Source organism: Anomalospiza imberbis, chromosome Z (assembly GCF_031753505.1).
Source record: "Anomalospiza imberbis isolate Cuckoo-Finch-1a 21T00152 chromosome Z, ASM3175350v1, whole genome shotgun sequence".
Lineage (NCBI taxonomy): Eukaryota > Metazoa > Chordata > Aves > Passeriformes > Viduidae > Anomalospiza > Anomalospiza imberbis.
This window is the reverse complement of record NC_089721.1, coordinates 35,611,851-35,634,272: the sequence shown is the minus strand read 5'-3', so window position 1 is coordinate 35,634,272 and position 22,422 is coordinate 35,611,851. Positions and strand designations below refer to the sequence as shown.

The window sequence follows — 22,422 nt, the reverse complement described above, 5'->3', positions numbered from 1 at the left end:
GACAACCATTTGCTTTTGCTGGCACTACTGTTGCTGAACTTCAGTTGCCTTTGCTATAGAAGCCCCTACCATCATATGGAAGGTACTTGACCCTTCTCATCTAATCAGCGCAGGGTTGGATGATCCTTTCCATGCTGCTGAGGATCTCTATGCAGCTATATATTTTGACATACTTGCTTTTTTTATAAATTTTTTAATGACAGTATCAAATAACATCAAAGAGCATCCAGAAGACACCATGGACTTCTATTTACTTAATTAGAAGGTGCCTTAGAATGGCAAAAGAAGAGAAACCTTGCTGCTCTTAACTTCCAGCTAGAAGTTAATGAGCAAATGTTCCTTTAATGGGACTTAGAGTTTTATCCAAGAAGAAATCACCATATCTAAATTAACTTTTTTTTTCTGTTATCTCGGTAACAAAGGAATAAATAATCTTCAAAACATAAACTGCTTTTTAAAAAGTTTAACTTGGAAGAGGTGCAGACTTGAACTCCCTGAAGTCATTAGTTGAGACTGAAAGTAGCTGCCTTCACCATGAGTTTCTGATAAAGAAGCCTTGCAGCTCTTGACTTTCAGCTGTTTTTGTTTTGGTACTAATCTTTTGCACTGAAATCTATTTTTGATTGTATTTTTTTCAGACCAAAAGGTAAAATATGTTGGTACCACCTATACACTCTGCAAGTAGTTTTGTAGAAAAGATGTAAAACCCTCTTGTTTATTGGAGAATGCAGGCTTTTGTTTGTAATTTTAGATACAGAGCTTCAGGAAAGGTGTCAATGTCTTCTCAGAAAAAGCTAGTCAATGTCTTTCTCAGAGAAAGCTAGTCTTGTTGATTGAGTATGAAGATGACTAATATACATTTATCATTATGTTTATACCAAGATTGTTGTGTAATTGCAGACTGTATCAGCAGCAAGATTCTGTAATTTGTTTCTGTGTTGTGTGGCTTATTATAGTATGCCAAACTTCCTCTTTGTGGGGAGAGTTGAACAAACACAGCATATTTACACTGTGGTACGATCAAACTCTTTGGTTGAAATTGCAGTTGTAGAAAAGCCTTTTTTAGAATATGAAAGCTTCCATATTCTTCTTACCTAGGAATTATTTTTGCTGTATGCTTTCTGTTGAGACTGTGGGAATCTCTCTGAGACTATGATACCTACTTTATATATGATTAATTGATAGTAAGTAATTTGATACTATCCAGTGTTAATGACTGCCTTATTCCTTGTGTCCAGGGCAGGTCCTTAGCTGTTGTGTAACACACATATGTAGTTAAAAGAGAGCATATTCTCTGATAGAAAGGCTAGTTTGTGTGACCTTGTTGGGATTTTTGATAGCATCACATCTTCAAACGTTCTTCTAGGCTGCTTTGAAATGTGAGTCTTGTGGCTAAAACTTGATATAGCTGAGTCTGATTTGGACCATATTCTCCAGACACTAATAACTCCTTAGGTTACTATGTTATGAAATGTTGTGGTCTGTCTGCATTCTGTTTTGGAGAAATGTGAATCTAGAACCTGTCAGAGAACTTGGTTTTTCAGATAATTCACCTACTCATGTGTTTCTCTAAAAGAGAGAGGAAAGGCACAGCAATGATTTTATTTTTTTAAAATCTTTTTCATTGACAAGTAAATTCTCCTTGTAATGAGGGAATTGTCTGTAGTTTACATTTATTTTCTAGCAGCAAGCCATGAAATCCAAATCAAGACAAAAAGCACTAGTAAGTCTAACCTGGGATTTCTTTTTTTTTATTCCTGAAGGTGACCCTTGGTTTCTTTGTTATATCTTTTCAAACACAATTGAAGTTATTTCCTATTTAGAAAAGTAAATCTGTAATGTAGTTAGATTTTGTGTAAGATTAGTAGGAGTAGTTATTTGGTTTGTATTAGGATCTCTGCTAAAAATAAGGAGGGGAGAGTTAGGAGAAAACTTGCAGGAGTACCAGAGTAAAACCAGCATGAACAGAATGTGTTTATGTCTTGCAGAGTATATATGTAAAAACCTCAGTTCAATGTGGAGAAAGTATAGTGAAGCCCAAGCCTACGCTTCAGAACTGGTTTGCTGTAGACATGTGAGAAGGAGCCTGTAAACCTTGTAGATGTGCAATCTCTGCTTAAAGATGTTTGCCTTCTTATCCTCTTGATATAATGGATTGTTTGAGGAGTTGCATTGTTCAGGGCTGGAAATACCTAGGACACACAACAGTTACTGATACATGTCTAAAACACTTCACTGATGGCATCAAAACTGCCCCATGTGACAGAAGAATGTGGGATGTTTTAGTAGAATGATCACCAGACAAAATATTTTTGACAGAGCAGATTGTATAGAACCTGTAGTAAATATTGTTAAAATAAAATAAAATACAGTTGCTTGAGGAGGAAGTGCATCTCTTGGAGTTTCATACACTTAAGTGAGCCTATATTAAGTCTGCAAAGACAGTAACTTTCTTAGGTGGTTGGGTACTAGATTGCCCCTTTATTTTGCTTTTGTCTCTGTTGTACTGAGACAACTGTACTTCCACGTGAAACAGTGTCACTACACAGTTACTGTAAAAACCTGACCATGTGCCTACTACTGTGAATGTGGTTAATCCATGTATTTAAATATACCAGAGTCCTTAAGCATTCTTTTGACTAGAATCCAGGTGGAGGTACAGTTTTTCCATGTGAAATTAAAAATACTGATCAGGTTCTCTTTCAGCTTTGAAAATGTAAGCAAACTGAGCACACTCTGAGAATGGCTGAAGTCCATAAACTAAGGGTCCAGTGTTGGGTAGTAAGAGTTATTGAATTGTTTTTGTCCTGAGCCGATCCCATTGCCCAAAATTCACTGTTAAAAGCTGAAAAGCTGATTTTGAGTTTTCTGTTACTAGGTGCTGGTTAGAGGAATGTTTGAATGATTCTGTGCAATGTAATTCCAACAACCTACTTCAGGAAGGAAAAGTTAGGTTTGTACATCAATCTTCAGATGGAAAATAGATGAAGTTCTGGAAGTCCACTTTGCTTGCTTCCAGTAAGTACCCAGCTGGAAGTTACAGATTCTTGATTTCTTCAGACTAATACCCTCTGGATAACTTCTAGCAAACTTCTAACCAAGTTTTTTTACTGAACTTGAGCTTGAAGATCTTTACTCTTACACATTTCCTGTTAACTTTGCCAGATGCATGTAATGCCTGTGCAGAATAAGATTGATGTCACTTAATTTTTCATTCTACTTTGTTAATTAAAGCACTCATCTGCATTCATTATAGTTCATTTCATCTGTATTGCTAGATACAGGTGCATTTCTTGGAAAAGAAAACCTCAGAAGATGCTTAAAGGCACACTTTCATAAGTGATTAAAGATCTTGATTGTCAAGTAGAATAGCTGGATTAAGGTCACCCTGCTCCTGGATCACACATTAAGATGTAAGAATTACCATGTGCTTTCTTGGGAGGTCTCTGTACCTGCTGTAGAGGCCATAATGAGTTGTCCTTTTGCTGGGACTTGTAGTTAGTGTGATAGTAATCGGTAAATTTTTTTTACCCAAGTAATGCAGTATCATATCACACTCTGCATGATTATTCATGTTCATGTAAGTGCAGCTTCTACATGCTTTTAACATAATTTGTGGGTTTCTGTTTCAGGACAGTTCTTCTAACAGTGATAGTAGGTAGGTATCAATTCCAGTATTGCATTTCTGTGGCCGCTTTTGTGTAGCAGTGTAAACACAGTGCTGTTACCTTTAAGTATTTATAAAACCCTTCTCTAGGACTGTTTTGAAATAGATAGTGTCTGTAACGCATGATGATGAAAATACATTTGGAAGATGTAATCTGTTTATCAATTTACATGTATTTAGAATAGTGATAGAGTGTTAGATACAGTAAAGCTAGTTGCTCTTTAGTGTCCTTTTATTCAGAATATGTTAATGAAGCCTTAAAGGCTTTTGAAGCATGCCAGTCTTTAGAGGAATTGAAACTGAAAGTGAAATCTACTACTAAGGAAAAAAATGCATCTTTTTCTTACGGCAGTAGGATCAGAAGAGCTAGTAAAATTTCATAAATGAAATTGCCTGTTCAGTTACTTTTGCTCTAGGATATGTCTAATCACCCACTAACAAATAATAGGTGAGTTGAAGGAGATTGATTAACTGATACTTGTGTGATTACTTTTGTTTCTCATTTGCATATATAAGCTTGTGATTGACAAGTGACCTTAAAGGCGTCTTTAACATGTAATCTTTGTTTCTTTTCTTTTAATGTGCTGTCTAGGCAAACATATTTTTAGGCAATCTTCTTAGTGTCTTTATGCAGCAGAATGAGATAACATTGTCTATTGTAATTCAAGAAAAACCATCATAAAACCATCAGAAATACCATCTGCTCTCCTCTGTGAAATGGATTTCCATAGACACTGTTTTCCAACTTTGTTACTGCAAGTATTTCAATTGTCAGTGATGAAGTAATAGCTAGGCACAGGTATACTTGCAGATTCACATATCAGTTCTTGCAAGTCAAAAAGCAGCTGTTTGATTTCTTGCAAGTCAAAAAGCTGGTTGAGTTTCTGTGGTACTCTGCTTTGATTCTAGAAGCAGACACTTGCAGTGTATTGACTTGGTCTAAATTTATACAGTTGCTCATACTCAGGAACATACTTCTTGCTCATACAGGAGCTCTTTCCCTATCACATTAGGAGACATGTGAAGTGTGCTTATAGTAATCTTATGACTGTTACTGTGCTTTGAGACTTAAGTGTGACCTCACTAGTCATAGAATAATCTGGTGTCATAAAATATTCCTGCAGAGAGTGTAAGTGATAAAAACAGAGGGGGAAAAAACAAGCCACAATCACTTTGGCAGATCACAGAATTATAGAATGGTTTGGGTTCTATCATGGAATCATAGAACAGTTTGGGTTGTAAAGATCATCTTGTTCCAAATGCCCTGCTGTGGGCAGGGACACCTTTCACAGACCAGACTGCTTAGAGCCCCATCCAGTCTCTCCCTGAACACTTCCAGGAATGGGGCATCCACAGCTTCTCTGGGCAACCTGTTTCAGTGTCTTACTACCCTCTGTAAAGAATTTCTTCCTAATTTCTAATCTGAACCAGTTCTCTTTCAGGTTTGAAGCCATTGCCTCTTTTTCTGTTACTACATGCCCTTATTAAAGATTCCTCTCCATCTTGTAGGCTTCCTTTGGGAACTGGAAGTTTGCAATTAGGTGACCCTTAAGCCTTCTCTTCTGCAGGCTGAAAAATCTTAATTTCCTTTTAGGAGAGATGCTCCATCTCCATCCTGCCAATCATGCTTTTGGCCTCATCTGGCCTTACTGCAACAGTTCCATGTCCTTCCTCTACTGGGACCCCAGAGCTGGATGCAGGGTTCCAGGTGGGCTCTCACCAGCACAGAGCAGAGGGGCAGAATCCTTTTCCTGGCCCTGCTGCCCACACTGCTTTGGATGCAGCCCAGGACACGTTTGGCTTTCTGGGCTGTGAGTGCCCATGGCTGGGTCACGTCCAGCCTCTCACCCACCAGCACCCCAAGCCCTTCTCATTAGGGCTGCTCTGATCTGTTCATCCCCAGCCTGTGGTATTGGGGAATTGCTCTGACCCAGGTGCAGCACCTTGCACTTGATCTTATTAAACCTCATGAGATTCCCATGGACCCACTTCTCCAGCCTGTCCAGGTCCCTCTGGACATACCATCCTTCAGGTGTGTTAACAGCACCACTCAGCTTGGTGTCATCTGCAAACTTGCTGAGTGCACTCAATTCCATTGTCTGCATCATTAAGGAAGAATAATTAATAAGATTTGGACTTTGAGCCATTGACTGCTACCCTCTGGATGCCACCATCCAACCACTTTCTCAACCATTTAATAGTCTTAAGTTTTTTTACATTTATTCTGTAAATAAGATGACTTTGCATTCACCAGTTTATTTGGCTGACTATTTAGTTCATATTCATCAAAGCTGTCTTGACCAAATGACAGAGTATTTAGGGTTGGAAGGGACCTCTGGAGGTCATCTAGTCCAACCCACACCCACCAAGGCAGGGCAACTTCAAACAGGTCAGTAGGAACAGGTCCAGGTGGGTGTTGAATGCCTATGAAGAGGAGACTTGTCTTACTGTTGTGCAGGAATAGGTAGTCTAGTCTTGGTGGTGTGTGTGTGTGTGTGCATGTTGTTAGGGAAGGCAGCTTGTTACTCAAGGCCTAGCCTTGTTATGTCTTTGTTTCTGTGTATGTTAAATATAACTATTCCTGGACAGATTCCTTTTTTCCTCTCATTTTTTTAAAGTTGGGGGTTTTTTTTTTACCTTTCATGCTAATAGGGAGGACTTGTGCATTATATAACTTAATCTGCAGTCATAACGGAAGAATAGATTGCGAAGACTAGACACAAGACATTTACCTAGCTACTGTAGATAATTCAGAGTTTTCAGATTTACATCTTTACTGAATCAACTTTAAATTTTAAACTGCAGTACCTCAAAATATTTTTCTGTCAACTTGCACAGGACCTGTCCTGAGAGAGCAGGAACAAAGGCAGGAGTGCAAAACTCTCATCTGCCTGTTGCTTATGTACTTTTGGTTTACCAGGAGCAAAGTTACAATTTTTTTCTCCACTACATTAGCTTTCAGAAGATTTCATTATTACCACAGGATTCTAGAAACTACAGTGTAATCTCTGCCACAGCCTGTACAGTCCAGTTGGAACAGAAAAATGGAGAAATTATGTGTCTCCTATAACATCTAATTTATTAATTATTTCAGAATTGATCTCTTTTGCAGATATACTGCTGAACTTTTAAACCATTTTGCAACCAAAAAAATCACTTGGGAGGGGCTTAATCTTAAATGTGGCCTGGAGTAGTGATCAGAAGCAGTAGTAATGTGGACATCTCCTCCAATGTGTTTTTGCAGTATCATTATTTGTCTTTGGTTTGGGTTTATTTGTACTTTGAGTAGAAGAATAATGCTTTAAACTTATTAAAAGTGAAAATGCTTGTGGTGTGCAAAGCCCACAAATCCTGGATTGTAGTAGGACTGCAAGAACACTTCTATGCCCTTGGTGAAAGAGTTGTCAAAAGTGTAGGAAGTTATGACATGGTGGGATGGAAAAGGTTACTTAAGCACCTTACTTCTCAGTATGTAGAAGGCCCAGGCATATGAGGTGGTATTGGTAGTCACTTGGATAATCACAGCTACTGGAGATTTTTGCTTTAAGACTTGCATTTCTTTAATAGTTAGAGCATGAAAATCTTCAGTATGGTTTTGTGTGCTGTGTGTTGAACTGGTTTGAAAATTGGCGGATAAGTAAGATTCTTTCCTGTAGCTGTTGATCAGACAGCTGTGTCAGCTTCAACTCCTAATACGAATATTCCTGTTTACAGGTCCCAGCTGTGGGTACAGTAGTTATCAGCAGTAAGGAGAGTTAATTTTTTTTGCAAGATTTTAAGTTCATGGAAGAAGAACTGGTTCATTGACTGACTGTCAGCTTCTGTTCATAGCAGTCCTCTGCCATTTAGAGTTATTTTGAAAAAGCAGAGGGGATGGAGAAAGAAATGTGGAGATTCCAGTTTCGTCTATCCTGAGATTGTTTGAATGTTGGAGAAAACTATTACTAGAAACTGCAGAGGTGCTCCTTTTTTTCTTTTCTGTTCCTTCCTCCCCCCTTTTTCTTATTGTACGGATACTGACCACAAGATAATGAAAGCTGTTCTGTTTGAAAAAATTTATGAAACATCAGTTAGTGTTGAAAATAACACCTGTTCTTGAGAAAAGGGGTAGATAACTTTTTTGTTGCTAGAATAGTTTGGAAAGATGTCAGTTTTTTAGTCATGCATGTTTTTCAGTCATGCATGCTTTTCTCCCACTGCAGTGTGAAGTAAAGTGTAGCTAATACTAATTTTGCCATTTCAAAGCAATGCATTATACTTCCAGGTGAATCAAATCTTTGCTTCAAAGATGCTCTAGGTCATTAAGGGTATTTAACTGAGCAAAGCTGCAGTACTGCTTCTTGCATTTCCTAGTGCACAACTTGTCATTTTTTAGTGTTTCTTAGCTTAATTGTAGGTAGGTGACATCAGTCTGTAGACACCGTCTGTACCTAGTTTTAAGCCTTCCAGTGGTTTTTAATCAATGTAATTATGGTTGCAGTTAGCTTGAGGAGTTTGTGTTTTCGTATACTCAAGATAAAAGTTTTTATTTCTCTGTAAGATATGGCTTCCCTCTTCTGGTCTGCACAATTATTGCCTATAAAAAGATTTAAAAACTACTTAGGTATCTTAAGGTAGAGTTTTACAAGTACACATTTCTTTTGACAGCTTGAAGATGGACACACTTTATTTGACTACAATGTTGGACTAAATGACATAGTTCAGCTTTTGATACGTTCTGATTCTGAAGCTCCTACCACTGCATCTCTGACAGATCAGGATGGAGAAGTCCATCCCTGTGCTGTTTCCAACTGCAAGAACAAAGTCAAAAAAACAAACTGTGGATCATCCAGTCAGCCATCTACATCATCTCGCTCGTTTCTCATTGATCCAGGCATTGGATTGTACAAGGTATGTACAAACTTCACTCCTGTGGATTTAATTTTATTTTTAGAAAAGTATGGTTTTATTGTTTCAAAGATTGTATCCTCATTGCTTTCTTTTATGATTTAATTCCCCGATTTGGCTTAGATGAAATTCACATAATTGAAACTGACTCTTGGAGACTCATGAGCATGTCCCTTGGACCAATTTCACTTTTCAGGAGAGTTCTCAAACTCGGACACACTGTGTTCTTCAAAACAGATTCTTGAAAAGAGTAGCTGTGAAACAAATACTTTCTTGTGGACAAAAGAAGCTAATAAAAAATGTGTTAAAGTGTAGCTTTTACACTTCTTTTTTTCTTCAAGCTTTCCAAATAATTGTTTTAGTACTAATATTTCAGTGCTGCATTAGAACTAGACAAATTGTGGAAATACACAATTTCTTTAAGTATAATAACTGTATGTTATGTAGTGATACCTTTTTAATGTAGGTTTTTTAGGAATTGCATACCTAGTATTCATTTAGTTTTGTACCTTGTTGAATTTTTCAGAATTGTCATGAAGGATTACATCAGAGTACCAAAAGTTTAATTTAAACAGAAAAGGAGCAGTTTCCAGATTGCTAGCTTATTGAATATTTAGAAGAATGTGTGTATATGAATATATCTATATGTATCTATTTGTAGGGAATGATAGCATTTCACCTCCTCTTTGGGTGTTTCTCTTAGATAAGACATAGCCATAACAGTAATTATTTTGCTGGATGATTACAGAGAAGAAAAAGGAGGTTGAGGTTGCCATAAATGCAACTTGCCTTAAATGTTGCTTTAAGTCTTTGAAGAGTTAACAAATCTGGCGGGGATAACCATGAGCTGGGCCACTCTCTGGCTGATCTTGCACCTGGCTCAAGCAAGGTCTAAGGATGGAGTGATGTCTGGAGTGAAGCAGAGGGCACATGGCCCCGTGCTGTTTCAGTGGGGTACAGAGGAACACCTGCACCAGCCATTTGCCTCACTCCTCCTTCACCATGTATGACAAGCCTTGCTAAAAGTCTATTTTCTTTATGGAGATAAGGATGTGCACAAAGACTATCAGGCAGAGAAGTCAGAGAGCCTTTACTGCCACCTCAGCAGATGAACTAAAGTGTCTGTTTTAACTTTTGTATCAACTGTAACTTCTGACCAAAAGTTATAAAGATCTTAATTAAGTTCAATTTGCATAGTAATTTTCACACACCTAGGAATGCAGATGAAAAAAGAACATGTCTGTGTAAGACCAGAGTCACTACAACCCCACTTGTAACATAAAATCGTTCCTTTTGCGTAGGACCAAAAATTATAATGCAGAAGGGGTATTTTTGGGACAAAAGACAGAGGGGGAAAACACCTCTCCTTGCTTGGTATAGGCTGATAGTGTCTCTCCTCCTTCCCTGAAGGGGCACATTTAGGTGGGCTTTGTACCTCCCAGTTGCATTGGAGCAGACCCAGGAATATTTATTCACACACAAATGAATATTTATTAATGTTTGGGAATATTTATTATTATAGCTGAATATGTATTTCTTATGTATATATATGTGTGTATATATATAAATATAAACACTTATTAGTATATATGAGTATTTATTAACATGTATGAGTTTATATATATATGTGTGTTTATAGTGCTAACAGATCTCTGTTACTGTTACCTTCTGTCATGACACATATTAACGCTGTGGTTGGTGCATTGCTCACTGGCAATCCTGAACCCACCTCCTGTTGCTTCAATGAACTGCACTATTGGTGAATCTGGATTGTGGATGTTACTGAACACAAATAGACTTAGTGCTGAATTAATCAGAAGTCAAGCCCAGTGGCACCCAGCCCTCTGATCTCTGAAGTCCAGCTGGAACACCAGGGGGTTCATTCTCTGCCAAATTTCTGTAGCCTTAATGCAACAGAGGCTGCCGCACTTATACAAGGTAATGTCAGTTAGATTTTTGTCATTCTCTGAGGAATCAGGGAGTCACAAAATCAGTACCTTAATTATGGAGACTCAAGCTTGTGTGCTTCCTTTTTCTTATATATCCATTTATTACAATGGGAAGAGCTCCAGTTCTTCAGTTCTTAAGCTTTACAGTTAATCAAGGAGTGTAAAAGGTAATATGAGAAAGGATGGGAAGAATGATGGGGAGATGGGAGAACAGAGCAGATAGACTATCTGAGGAAAAGACTACTAACATGTTTCTTTTTCAAGAATGGTACATTTCAATATGTTAAATATCAAGTAGTCTCTTAGCTGCTTTGTTCAGGATTAAATCAAAAAATAAAACGGAGAATGGTGATATCAGCAAGCATATTCAAGGAAACCTATTTTGTCAAGTCAGCTGAAATTTTTGTGATGTCTCATTCTGGAGAGCTAACACTTTCTCCTTTGTTACTTGTGATTATTTTTTCAGTCAACAATGTGTTTGCAATGTATCTAAGAGAAAATGAAGGATAGAGTAATTTCATTGTTTGCTATGTATAGATAATGGTATGAATGGATACAAAGGATTTTTAATTACAGTATTTGAAAACTTTGAAGCATGTATTTTACCCAGTATTATAGTTCAAAGGTTGCAAACTTATTTAATACTAGTAAAAGAGGCCTAGAGCCTAATAAACTAAGGTACATTAGGTGGCTAAATAGGTGGATATGTTTAGTGATTTTTTGCATTTCATTGTCAAACAATAAGGAATCGTTTACTTACTTGAATAAATGTTTTGTTATAACTTACTCTGTCTGAGCAAAGTCCTGTGTCTCGTTGGATCTTCATCCAGAGCTAAACTCAACAAGATACCTGTTACTTACTCCATGCTGTGGATAGTCCAAACCTCTGTGCTCTGCTATCTCTTTCTGATTTCAGCTACCAGAAGGAAAGTTAGTTGGTATGGAACCCACAATTAAAAAAACTATAAAAAATAATGGTAGAGTTGGTATTGGAAATAAAAGTTACAATAAATTATTGTTAGATGTTTAAAATAGTGATTTAACAGAGTTTCTCTGTGTGGTCATTGTATATTATATAAATCAGAATCTTTTAGCTTCTTTCATAGCCCAGTTGTACCTGACATCTGATACAGTTCTGTGGGTTCTGAGGACTAGTAGTGGATGGATTTATGTGCAACTCTTGTTCCTTGTTACTAAGAATCGTTAGTGGTATCTGGTCTAAAAGCAGGAGGACCATCCCAAGGCAGACTTGACATGAGTGAACAACACTACCTTGGCTAAGCAATGGCCAAAAAGAGGAATAACAGGATGAGTTGCAAGAGAGCAGTTACAGTCACAGTGACTTGGGCATGCAGAAATGATTTAGAAAAAACACAGCTCTTTCAGAAGCATGTGTGTGTTTCCTTTTCTGATTCTCACATGGTCAGTTTTTCTTTCAAAAAACACTGACTGCAGTAAAAATATTTTAGCCAAGAATACTATCTTGGAATAAAAACCAAACAAATGGAATCTGTAATTAAAATCAGTGTTTGTTTAATATTGTTCACAAATAGCTGCTAATAAAACAGTTCTTAAACCAATCTCCATTTACACAAAATAATTGCATTATACTCCTCAGAAGTCTGTGGTAATAATTATTTGCTCTTAGTCTTTGCAAGCGTGGGAAGTATGTTGTGTAATTATTCACATCTAATTACATATGCATGTTTTATAAAGGAATGATTAAGGGAGTTTACATTGATGTATTGTTTTATTATTATTTTTCCATTTCTTGTTGTTCTGGATCTGGATATGATGGATTTTAACTTGGCTAACATGGCTTCTTTGGCAGTTGTATAACTGGTTGCATGAAGTAGCAGCAGATGGGGAATCCTTAATAGTGTGTATCTCATTCAGCTGTATTTTGGAGAAGAGGAAGTAAAGCACCACTCTGAGCTGCAACTAGTTCAGACATGTAAGATTACATAGGTATGCCTTCATGAAGGTTCCTTTTAGAAGTGTCAGAATTCACTGTGTATATTTAAAATAGATTGATACATTTAAAATATGGCTGACCTTCTGTGATTTGTTTTATCATGTGGCTGAAATTGTAGTCCTGGTAATAAGCTGTACTTTGAGTACTGTAGATTCTAAGAAAGTAAAAACAAAAATACACATTGGTATTTTACATATGTGGAAGAACAAAACATTAGGTTTGGGAAGTTATCTGAAGAAGAGGAATGGCGAGAGTAAATCAGGAAGTATTCCTTTAACGGGATAAACTTGTTAGCTCAAAACGCAGTCAGTTGTGCTTTCAGATACTGAAGGATTGCTTCACTCTAAATACTAAAAATTACTGAGTTTTGCTCCTGTAAAAATACAAGATTATTCATATCTTAGAAATTAGCCTTTGGAGTATTGAGAGAGTAAGTATCAATCTGGCACAATGTTGGTACCTGACAAAGACTGTAGCATAAACCATATGTGTATTTATGTATATGCATAGCTGCATGTATCTCATATTATAATTAAAGATTTTTAATCTGCAGTAATTCTGTTGTAATAATTTTTTTTAGCTGGTATACTGTTGAAGTGGTTTTTAAATATTTTCTTTCAGCGTTCTCAGTATTATTAAATAAACATCTATTTATTATCTGAAGACTTGAGAAAATACAACAAGATTTAGAATAGTAAAATGGTTTGGTTGCTTAGTACCAGTAGTAATACTGTGAATACAGAAGGGAGAAATTCTGGAGATGAATTCCATTTCTTACAGTCATAACATTCTGGCTGACTCTGGTGGCAACCTGTTTAGATTTTTTCCTATCTGTCCTTAAATCTTTAATGATTAAAAAAATCTTGCAGGACAGAAGGGTATAAAGTTTAATATTAATTTGAGGTTGGAGGTTCAGGAAGGTCTGTAAGCCATTTGGTTTTGAGTTAGTATTTTAATACTGTATGTGCTTACCATAGCCATTAAGAACAGTGGGTGAAACAAGAAGAAAGGACAATGGAAGAGATCAAGCAAATTTTCGGATTTGAAGAGGAAAAAAGTTAGCACTGCTTTTTAAAATTACATATAAATTATATTTATACTAGATTTTAATGAAGGAAGAATAATAAAATACTAGAAGTGCAAATAAAGCTATTTATGACTGTATATTACATGAACTTGCAACTAGTTATTATAGTTAATTGTTTTACTGATAAAAAGTTAAGCAACAGCACAGTAAGTTGTCTGATTTATTTTTTTCTTAATTGGTATTTTATAGAATAAGCATGAACTCATTATTGAATTTTCCTTTTAGATAAATGAATTGGTGGATGCCCGTGATATCAACATTGGAGCCTGGTTTGAAGCTCATATAGAAAATGTTACCCGAGCAACAAAGGGACATAAGAATGGTAAAGCTCAAGGGAAGAGTGGTAACGCTTACAAAAGTGCTAATGGAAACTTAAATCAAGATAATTCTAGAGAAAATGTAAATAATTTGGACAGTACACCTTCCACATCTTATTCAGACTGTGTGGACACTGATGAAGAAGCTATTTATCATATCAAGTATGATGAGTAAGTGCTCCTGATACTATTTTGAGGGCATCACATATTGTTATTTGGTTTGTATAAACCAAGAATTTCTTGAAGAAGCTTGGAATCAAAGAAAGCAAGTTCAATATTGCAACCAAGAAAAAAAGTACTAAAAAATGTATAACACTTTTTGTTTGGATATAGCAAATCCATTAGCAGTAATGATGTTTTTAATGCTTAAATATTTGTGAAATATTGATATCTTCTCCTTATAAGAATGTCTTTTCTATATAAAAATATACATCCTTTCTACATAAGAAAAAAAAAACCATATAACCAAGTTTTTAAAGTTGTTTTTTTCAAGTAAGGTTTTTAAATTTTTTAAAAAATTATTTTCTGTGTATATGGAATTCCTCTAAGTAGAGCTGAAGGTGAGCTCCCATTGAAGCAAATTTTTGTTACTTAATTTATATTTATTTTATTCCAAATAGAGTAATTGTGCGCAAAATTTCAGATCTGCACTTATATTAGAGATTTATTATTTAGAGCTTCGTGACTGAGGGCATGAAACTGCTCCTGAACTGGAGAAGAGGGAATTAAGGGTAGAGTTTTTTCAAGTTAGTTTGGGGGTTTTTTTGTCCCTTCTCTAGTCATAACAAATTCTAGAGCTTGCAATGTGTGGGTGGGAAACCTTGGGTTTGAAAGGATTTTGTATTTATGGGCAGGCTTTGCACCGCTTCATTTGCTTGGGAAATTGTTCTGAAATTTTGTTGGTAGTAATGTGTTAAAGCAGTTAGTTAAGCTTCTAAACAAATAAAATTTTTAATGAGTTGAGTATTTTAAATTTTTGATACTGAGATTAGTAAAAATACTGTAGTCTGTGAAATGTAAGATTGAGGTAGAAGGATGCAAAGTATATTAAATATTAACTAAATGTAGATTTCCACAATACTTTTTTACAGTAGCTCTTTCTACTCTACATATTTTAGTACATAATTCTGCATCTGAGTTACAGAGAGCACTTTTTGTACAAACAAAATAGAACTTAATGCACTTTTTTGATTCTATGCTAAGTTTGGATTCCATATCTGCGACTCTAAGCATTTTATTTAAAGTGTTAGACAACTAAACATTTGAAAATGGCATAGTCAACTGTTACGATCAAAATGAAAATATTTTTCCTTGCAATTAATATCTTTGGTGGTGTGATTTCAAAGACCTGTCTTACATATATGTACAGTAACATAAAATCAGATAATATTAAAGTTAGCAATGGGCAAACATTTCTGAGAAAGCGTTTGTAACTGTTACTGTGATATTATGGTGGTTTTTTTTTTTTTTTAGATGCTATTATTTTTTATGAGTTGGAAGTACAGAAGTAGAAAAAATTTCACAACGGTTCTGATTTTTCTTTGGTATAGTCTTACTAAACTAAAAGATTGACCTCTATTTATGTGCACTTCCCTTTCAGCAATTGAAGGCAGTCTTTTTACTCCTACAAGGTGGTTATGTAGAGCAGCTCTATACACTTAGCTAACAAAATTAAATAAGGCACAGAAGCATAATGTGGCAAGATGGCTACAGTTAAACTGATCAGTCTTAAGATATTGGAAGTTAGAGCTTTTGGAGAGAAAAATTATTGGAAGTGCAACTTGTACTTTTATGAGTGAAGGTTTTTAATGGATGTTCCTGATAAAATTCTTTTGGAGTCTCACTTTTTTTCTTTTAGCATTATCCAACATGCACATTCCTATTGTGACTACATTTGTGCTTCCACCACTGTGTTTTCATACATAAGTGTTTAACTCTGATGTCTGTAGACAACACTTGTATTCTGTCACGTCTTTGCTTGATGTGGATAAGTAGGAAGATCATGGTGTGCTTTGACACACAGTTGTTCTCTGCTACAGAAATATGTTAATTTATCTCTTCACTCCTGTTCTTCAAGCTTCATATCTTACTGTGAGTACTATACCCTGCACAGTTACTTGTGTGTGGGTGTTACGTTTTTCAGGTTTGGATTAAGCATTTTGCTGCCAGATGTACCTGGCATTTTCTAGTCTGTCCTTGCGGTGTTGTTTTTGGAGAAGCTTTTCTCCTTTCTATCTCTGATAGATGGTGGCTCTCATGGGTGACATAGTTTCAGCTCCATCTTTCCTACAACAGGTGTTCTTACATGACACAAAAACACTCTCTATTATCTGAAATAGAGTAAAAATTACTTACAAATGAAAGACATAAGCTTGGTGCCAGTAAAGCCATCAAAATTACTTTAATACATTGGGAGAACTGTGTGTCAGAGGTAGGCACAAGTGCACAACTTCTCAAATCATAACTGATGCTTTTCTGTCTGTTATGTCCTTCCAGTTTCAAAAAAAAAAAAAAATCACCACAAAAGTTACAGCTGAGGGATAGGTCACCTGTAATGCATTTAATTGGTCTGCTCTACCCCCTAGATCAGTATATTCTCCTATAGCAGTTTTTCTTAAGAGTTGAAGCAGGAGTTGTCTTTTTCTTAAGTGAGAAAGCTGGTTTTAGCAGTGGTGCTGCTAGATTTACATATCACAAGTCATGTACAAAACCTAAATGCTTTAATATGCAGTTTTAGATTTCATAAAAGTGTTCCTCCTCAGAGGGGTTCAGTGTTCATTTTTTCCTATTTCCTTTTCTTGTTTAAATAGTGTAGTTACAGTGAATGTGAAAGGAAAAAATGAGAGAGCTCTTTTTGCAAAGAGTATAGTTAAGGGAAATTACTCTATCTGGGCAAGAATTAATTACAGTAATCTCAAAGTGATAACTACCATTTGACTAAACAGAGCTCTCCTACCGGCTGTGACTGCTGCAGATAGGAGGTACTACATATTCCTCTCTGATCTTGTAGATAATAGCACTGGTGAGTTATTTCTGTAGTGGTCTTCTACCACCTCTTCTACCACCATGCCACACCCCAGCTATGTGTCTAGTATTTTAATAAATTGGTGCAATAGTTATAAGGCCCACATATTTCTGCAGAGAGAAAACCTAGGGCCATTGGGAGGAAAAAAACTCAGTTTCAGATTGCACTTATCAAGAATTGTGACTCCAGTTCAAAGATTTATACTTGTTTGAGAGCCCTAATTTCACCAGTGAGCAAGAGACCAAAACACCAGTTTTACCAATGCTGACCTTCAGGCAATATCAAATTTCTTGGCATCCCATTGTGGCTATGTAACTTCTGCATGACAGTCCATCTTTTGCTTTCAATTTCTGAATGCAGATTTTCCCTGGTGTCAGCAGTTTGAAGGTGTGTTCTTGTTTTTGTCAGTGTATCTTCCTCCCCTTAGACTTTCTTCCCTGTATTTCCATTTCACGTTTGCATTTGGGGGTATCCCAAGGAGCCATTAATCACTTCGAAGTCAAGGATGTGCTATCAGGTTTTATATAAAACTATGATACATTTCTTTCTTTTGCTCCCAGCAACTGACTTCAAATACAGAAGAAATTAACCTGTCTTGAACATAAGAAAGCTGAATCCTGATCTAAACAGACTTGTGAGGAAACCAACACATGCTGAGGTCCTAAAGTTAGCTGAGATAACTGTAGGTGAACTCCACCACAGCTTGCTTAAGAATCACTTTCATATCAGAAACAGGACGTTTCAGTAGCAGAGAGGCACCATAAAGACATTCCTACAATTTTGTGTTACATCAGCATTTGCCCTTTCCTTTTACCTTATTGTATTTCATATTTGTTACTGGTGTAGCACTGGTTATAGTGTAGTTACTTGCAGGGAGACAGTTCTCGTTCTGCAAGTATTGGCTTCTTGATCATTAGCTCCCCAAAGAAGCAGGAAGACTTAGGGTAAACCCCAAGTATTTAGATTACAATCAAGTAATGTCTTTTCCTTTCTTTTCTTGTTTCAGTAATTTGTAATAAAATCTTTCCATTTAAGAAGGAGCAGAAGCCACAGGGAGGCTGGATCTTTCTGCACCATGAGAAATTTCAGTATGACAACTTATATGCAAGTACAGATTAAGTATGACTCAAGTGTAGGTAACTTTTTACAAGGCCATTGTTCTGGCTGATGATATTCCCCTCAGGTTTTATAACAATCAGAGAATTTCATTTTAAACCATGAGGTAATATCTGTGTCATATGCCACATAAAGTATGTTGTAGTTATTTCTTCTAGGGAATTAACTGCTATTCTTTACTTCATGCTCAATGTGGGCTGTGGAGTAATGCCCTCACATTTTAAAGATGTACACACACACACACACATTAAGAAAATTAGGATTTCCCTGTGTTGCCACAGAGGTCAAAAGAGCGTAGTCATCCTGTGTGGCTGTTAAAGCAATATGCAAGACACAGTTTTATAGCTGGAGAGCACAGACTATACTGAGGGAATGACAAGAAAAGTTCTAAGTACTGCCTGGTTGAAAAAAACAACTTTCTACTTGAAACTGTAATCCACATCTTATCAAGATATTATCAAGAGAATAATAGTATTAAATTTACTATTACTTTCTCAAAGAATGGTTTGAAGATTAGACTTGCTTAATGGGTGCATTTTATGAATGTTTTTAATATGAAATTTTCACATACAGGTAGTAGGCTGGGATTTAATCTGAGAATTCACATAGATCACACTACTGATAAATTGATTTTTGGAGACCAAAAGACATTATGGACTATTCTCACATGAGGTAGCCCCTACTTCTTTCTTATACTTTGCTTTCCTGCTGTGTACATCTGGTAGTGAAGTTGCATTGAATTTTGTGGTTATGTGACTGTACAATGAAGTGCTCTTGTTTCCTAATATAACTAAAAACTAGTGTTTACTAGGTAAATGTTACTGGGTTTTTCATTCATCACTCAAATACATTAATCCTATATCTAGTGGGGCCTCATATAGGAAAGATTCCCTGCTTCTTTGAGAGGTAGCTGCTTTGTGCAGCATTAGTGATAGTACATGATGCAAACTGTTTTGTCTTCTGTTAAGAAATGTCAAAATACATTCCTTTGCATGCTCTGTGTTTCTCAATTAACTCTTGTAAATGTTTAGCTGAGTTATCTGACTTTTTTCTTTATATACATCAAACACAGGAAAAAGTGCAAATCAGAAGGATACACGCTATCAGATTCCTGACTCTAGTTTAAGACACTGAAGTAAGGAGAGGGATTCCTTTTGAAGGACATGAAGTTAATGGCTAGAAACATGACCAAGTTATGGGAGCTATAGACTGTAGTTTTTTATAGCACTTACATCCTTTTGTATATGTTGGAGAGTTTAGAATTTCAGAAGATGAAGAGGAATGAAAGCTATATTTTCTGCTAAGTAGAATGTTAGGGCAATCTGTTCCTAAGGGTACCACATGTTTTTTCTGACCTTATGTCAGTCACAAACCTTTTTTATAATTAGTCTGAGTGACTACTTGGTCCACCTCTTCTAGCAATGTAATTTTGTTTTCCAGTTCGTAATATCAGTGATTAGTTTCTTTACTCATTCAAAATTTTTACCTCATGTAGATTATTAGGCAATACTAAAGTAATCAAAGAACTGATATGTCAGATATCTTTTTTTCATATATCCTCACTAGAAAGCATACCACCAGAATCATTCATACTTGAAAGTATTTTATGGGAGTAGCTACACACTGCTGCTCTTCAAGAAATTAGTTCCTTGTAAAGTTATTTGTCCCATTTGCAATGGGTTTCTGACTGCGTATTCTGTGTTTTATAATGTCAGAGTATTTGTATGTATTGTAATCAGGGTTTTGACAACAGGCATTAACTGTAAGACTTCGATTTCTAATGTTGTAGGCATCTTGTGCAAACTGAATAGGAAGAAGTTTGAGGAGACAATCTAGGGGTTTTTTGTGTCTCTTTAGAAAGGATTTGAGCTAAGGGATGGAAACTTTGCTGTCCTAGTAGGTGTTTGAGAGAGCAACTAAAATAATAACAATTAAAGTTTTTTTTTTTGTTTAAAAGTGATACTTGGCTGAAAAAATGGTGTGATCAGTGAGAATATGATTGAATTTTACCATTTATACATTTATCTTGAATTATCTGTAAGTGTTCTCCTTGCATTCCTGAAGAAAGTTTTTTCAAAAAATGCATGACTTGTCTGCTGTCCAGGGAAGTAAACCTGTTTTTCACTATATTCACATTACTTAAACTTGTAATACAAAATTATTGTATTAAAATTTGAATGTTCTGTTTATTTCTTACACTTCTAAACTTCTGTTTTGATACTCTTATTTCCAGATTGTCTCCCTTTAGAGTATCCATGTTGTCCACACAGCGCAGTTGTGTAAGAATAGAAGTTACTTTTTCTGGAAACGCAGAATTAAAGTAATTAGGAAACTAAGATGGTTGTCTTCAGGCTATTAATACGGTTTCTCAGTATTTAAGCTGCTTAATTCTGTAATTATTAGTTGTTAGGTAAAGTTCTTAAAATCTTGTTTGTGTTCTATATGACTGATTTTTATCTTTATTGATATTCAGTATTCCTTCCAGTCTGTCTTTTGAAATATATTATTTGTTTTTCTTATGATAACAAATTATCAGACCTACTGGTTTTTTTTTTTGGAAGTGCACAGCTTGACTACCCCAGTGATTTTTTTTTTCCCCTTTCATAATTGTGGCTTATAGTGTAGTGCTTTTTGGAGCACTGTGTTGGCTTTCTCAAACAGTACAGCAAAATTGGGCTGATTATTTCCTCAGGTTATAAGGGAGTGGGGTGGTAGCAATCTAGTTTTTATCCAGTTCTACCTTCTTAGTCACATTTGTCTCTTCCAAGAGTTTATTCCTTTCTGTTTATTTTTTTTGGTTTTGCCCTTCTTTTCCTTCATTCTGGGGTTGGAATGACTAATTTCTGAATTTTATGATTGAGAAAATAAATTATACTTTCATTTTATTAGTATTGGAAAATAATTTTGAAATTTGTGTATCTGCACTAACATTCTTTACCGTACTAGTATGGAGAGTGGTTGGGGAAGTCTTTACTTTTGTTCCCAGAATTTTATTTTTCCAGTTCTAGTTGTTCTAGTAACAGCTGGGAAAAGTGGACGGTATGTTGCAAGGTCTCCGTAAATTGAGCAGGCTTGGGTTTATTCTGACATGGAACTACTGTGTGTTCTAGCATTTGAGCATTTTAGGAACAACAGCCAGCCATCTGGCCATAGCTAAGAAATACTGGAATTTTTACTTCATGAATAATTCTTTGCTATGGAGACCGTCTACAAAGATACGAAATCTCAAGAAGTCCTTGCTATGCTACTGTTAGAAATACTACAGGGAAGAATTAAATTAGAGGTAAATAGAGACATCCTATGGGCAATATTCATTAAATTCTTATGATTATGCTTGCTGGTATAGCTCCTTTTTTCAGTATTAGTTGCCAAATGTTCTAAAACCGTGGAAAACCAAGAAACTGTCCACAGTTGTTTTAAATTTAAAGGTTTATTTGTGCCATATAATCTTCATTTCAACTGTACAAATTAATGCTAGTCTAATTAAAACATTGCTATGAAAATGTTTGTTTTCTCTTGAGTGTGATCTTAGGATTTTAAAAGTAATTCAATAAATGAGAAAACACTTTCAGCTTGTGTTCATGTCTCACAGTAGTCCTTTATTAAAGCTTCCCAGAATGGCAGGAATTTAAAATACCATATTTATTCTCTTTATATTTTGGTTTATCTACATTCATATCTTGTGATCTATGCTTAAATATTATTCTTGCATATTTAAGAGATTAGATTTTAAATTAATATGTGATTTTTACAAATGGCATGTTTAGGAAAACGAATGTGAGATAGTAGAATTTTCTAATGTGAGCTTGATTTTTTTTCATATTTAAATAAATTGTGGCATTAGACACATTTGAGGGCACAAGTTTACTGTGAAAGTACTCTTTACTTATAATAATGAATAGCGGTACTCAGCTTAAAATACAGAGTTTAACTCTGCAATTTTTCGCCTAATTCAAAAACTTGTGGCAAGTACTGCTTCTGCTGTTTTGCCTGAAGTATCAGTTATGAACTAATATGAAGGGTATGGACTAATATGAATAGCTGCTAGCATTCATCAGCAATCATGAAAACATTTCTCGGTGTGCAAAGCAGTAAAAACATTCAATATCTCTAACCCTTTGCAAAAGAAAGATAAAATGTGGCAAAAGAAATCTCATTTGTTTTTTCTGAAATTTGTTACCGTGTGTTTCTGACCAGCTGATTAGAAGGAAAATTCACTCAGTGGAAAGTCAGCCTTCCTTTGCTTCCTTTGGAAAACAGTTTCTGTTTATAAAAGGGGATTTTGGGGGTGTCTTTTGATAACTGATAGGCAATATTTTTTTGCTTGGGTTTTTTCCACAAACTTCTTCCAAGAACAAAGGTGGAAACATAGTTAATGATGACAGTCTTTGAAATTCCT

The 22,422-nt window shown here is 35.7% G+C and overlaps 1 protein-coding gene across 5 annotated transcripts in view; it reads left to right on the top strand.

The window, feature by feature from the left end:
- UHRF2 (ubiquitin like with PHD and ring finger domains 2) overlaps positions 1 to 22,422 on the top strand; it is an 83,029-nt gene that overhangs the window by 5,775 nt on the left and 54,832 nt on the right. For all 5 annotated transcript variants that reach the window (XM_068177570.1, XM_068177567.1, XM_068177566.1 and 2 more), the window contains exons 2-3: positions 8,315 to 8,557; positions 13,791 to 14,053. In XM_068177570.1, the coding sequence (XP_068033671.1) occupies positions 8,315 to 8,557; positions 13,791 to 14,053 (506 nt within the window). The remainder of the gene's footprint in view (positions 1 to 8,314; positions 8,558 to 13,790; positions 14,054 to 22,422) is intronic.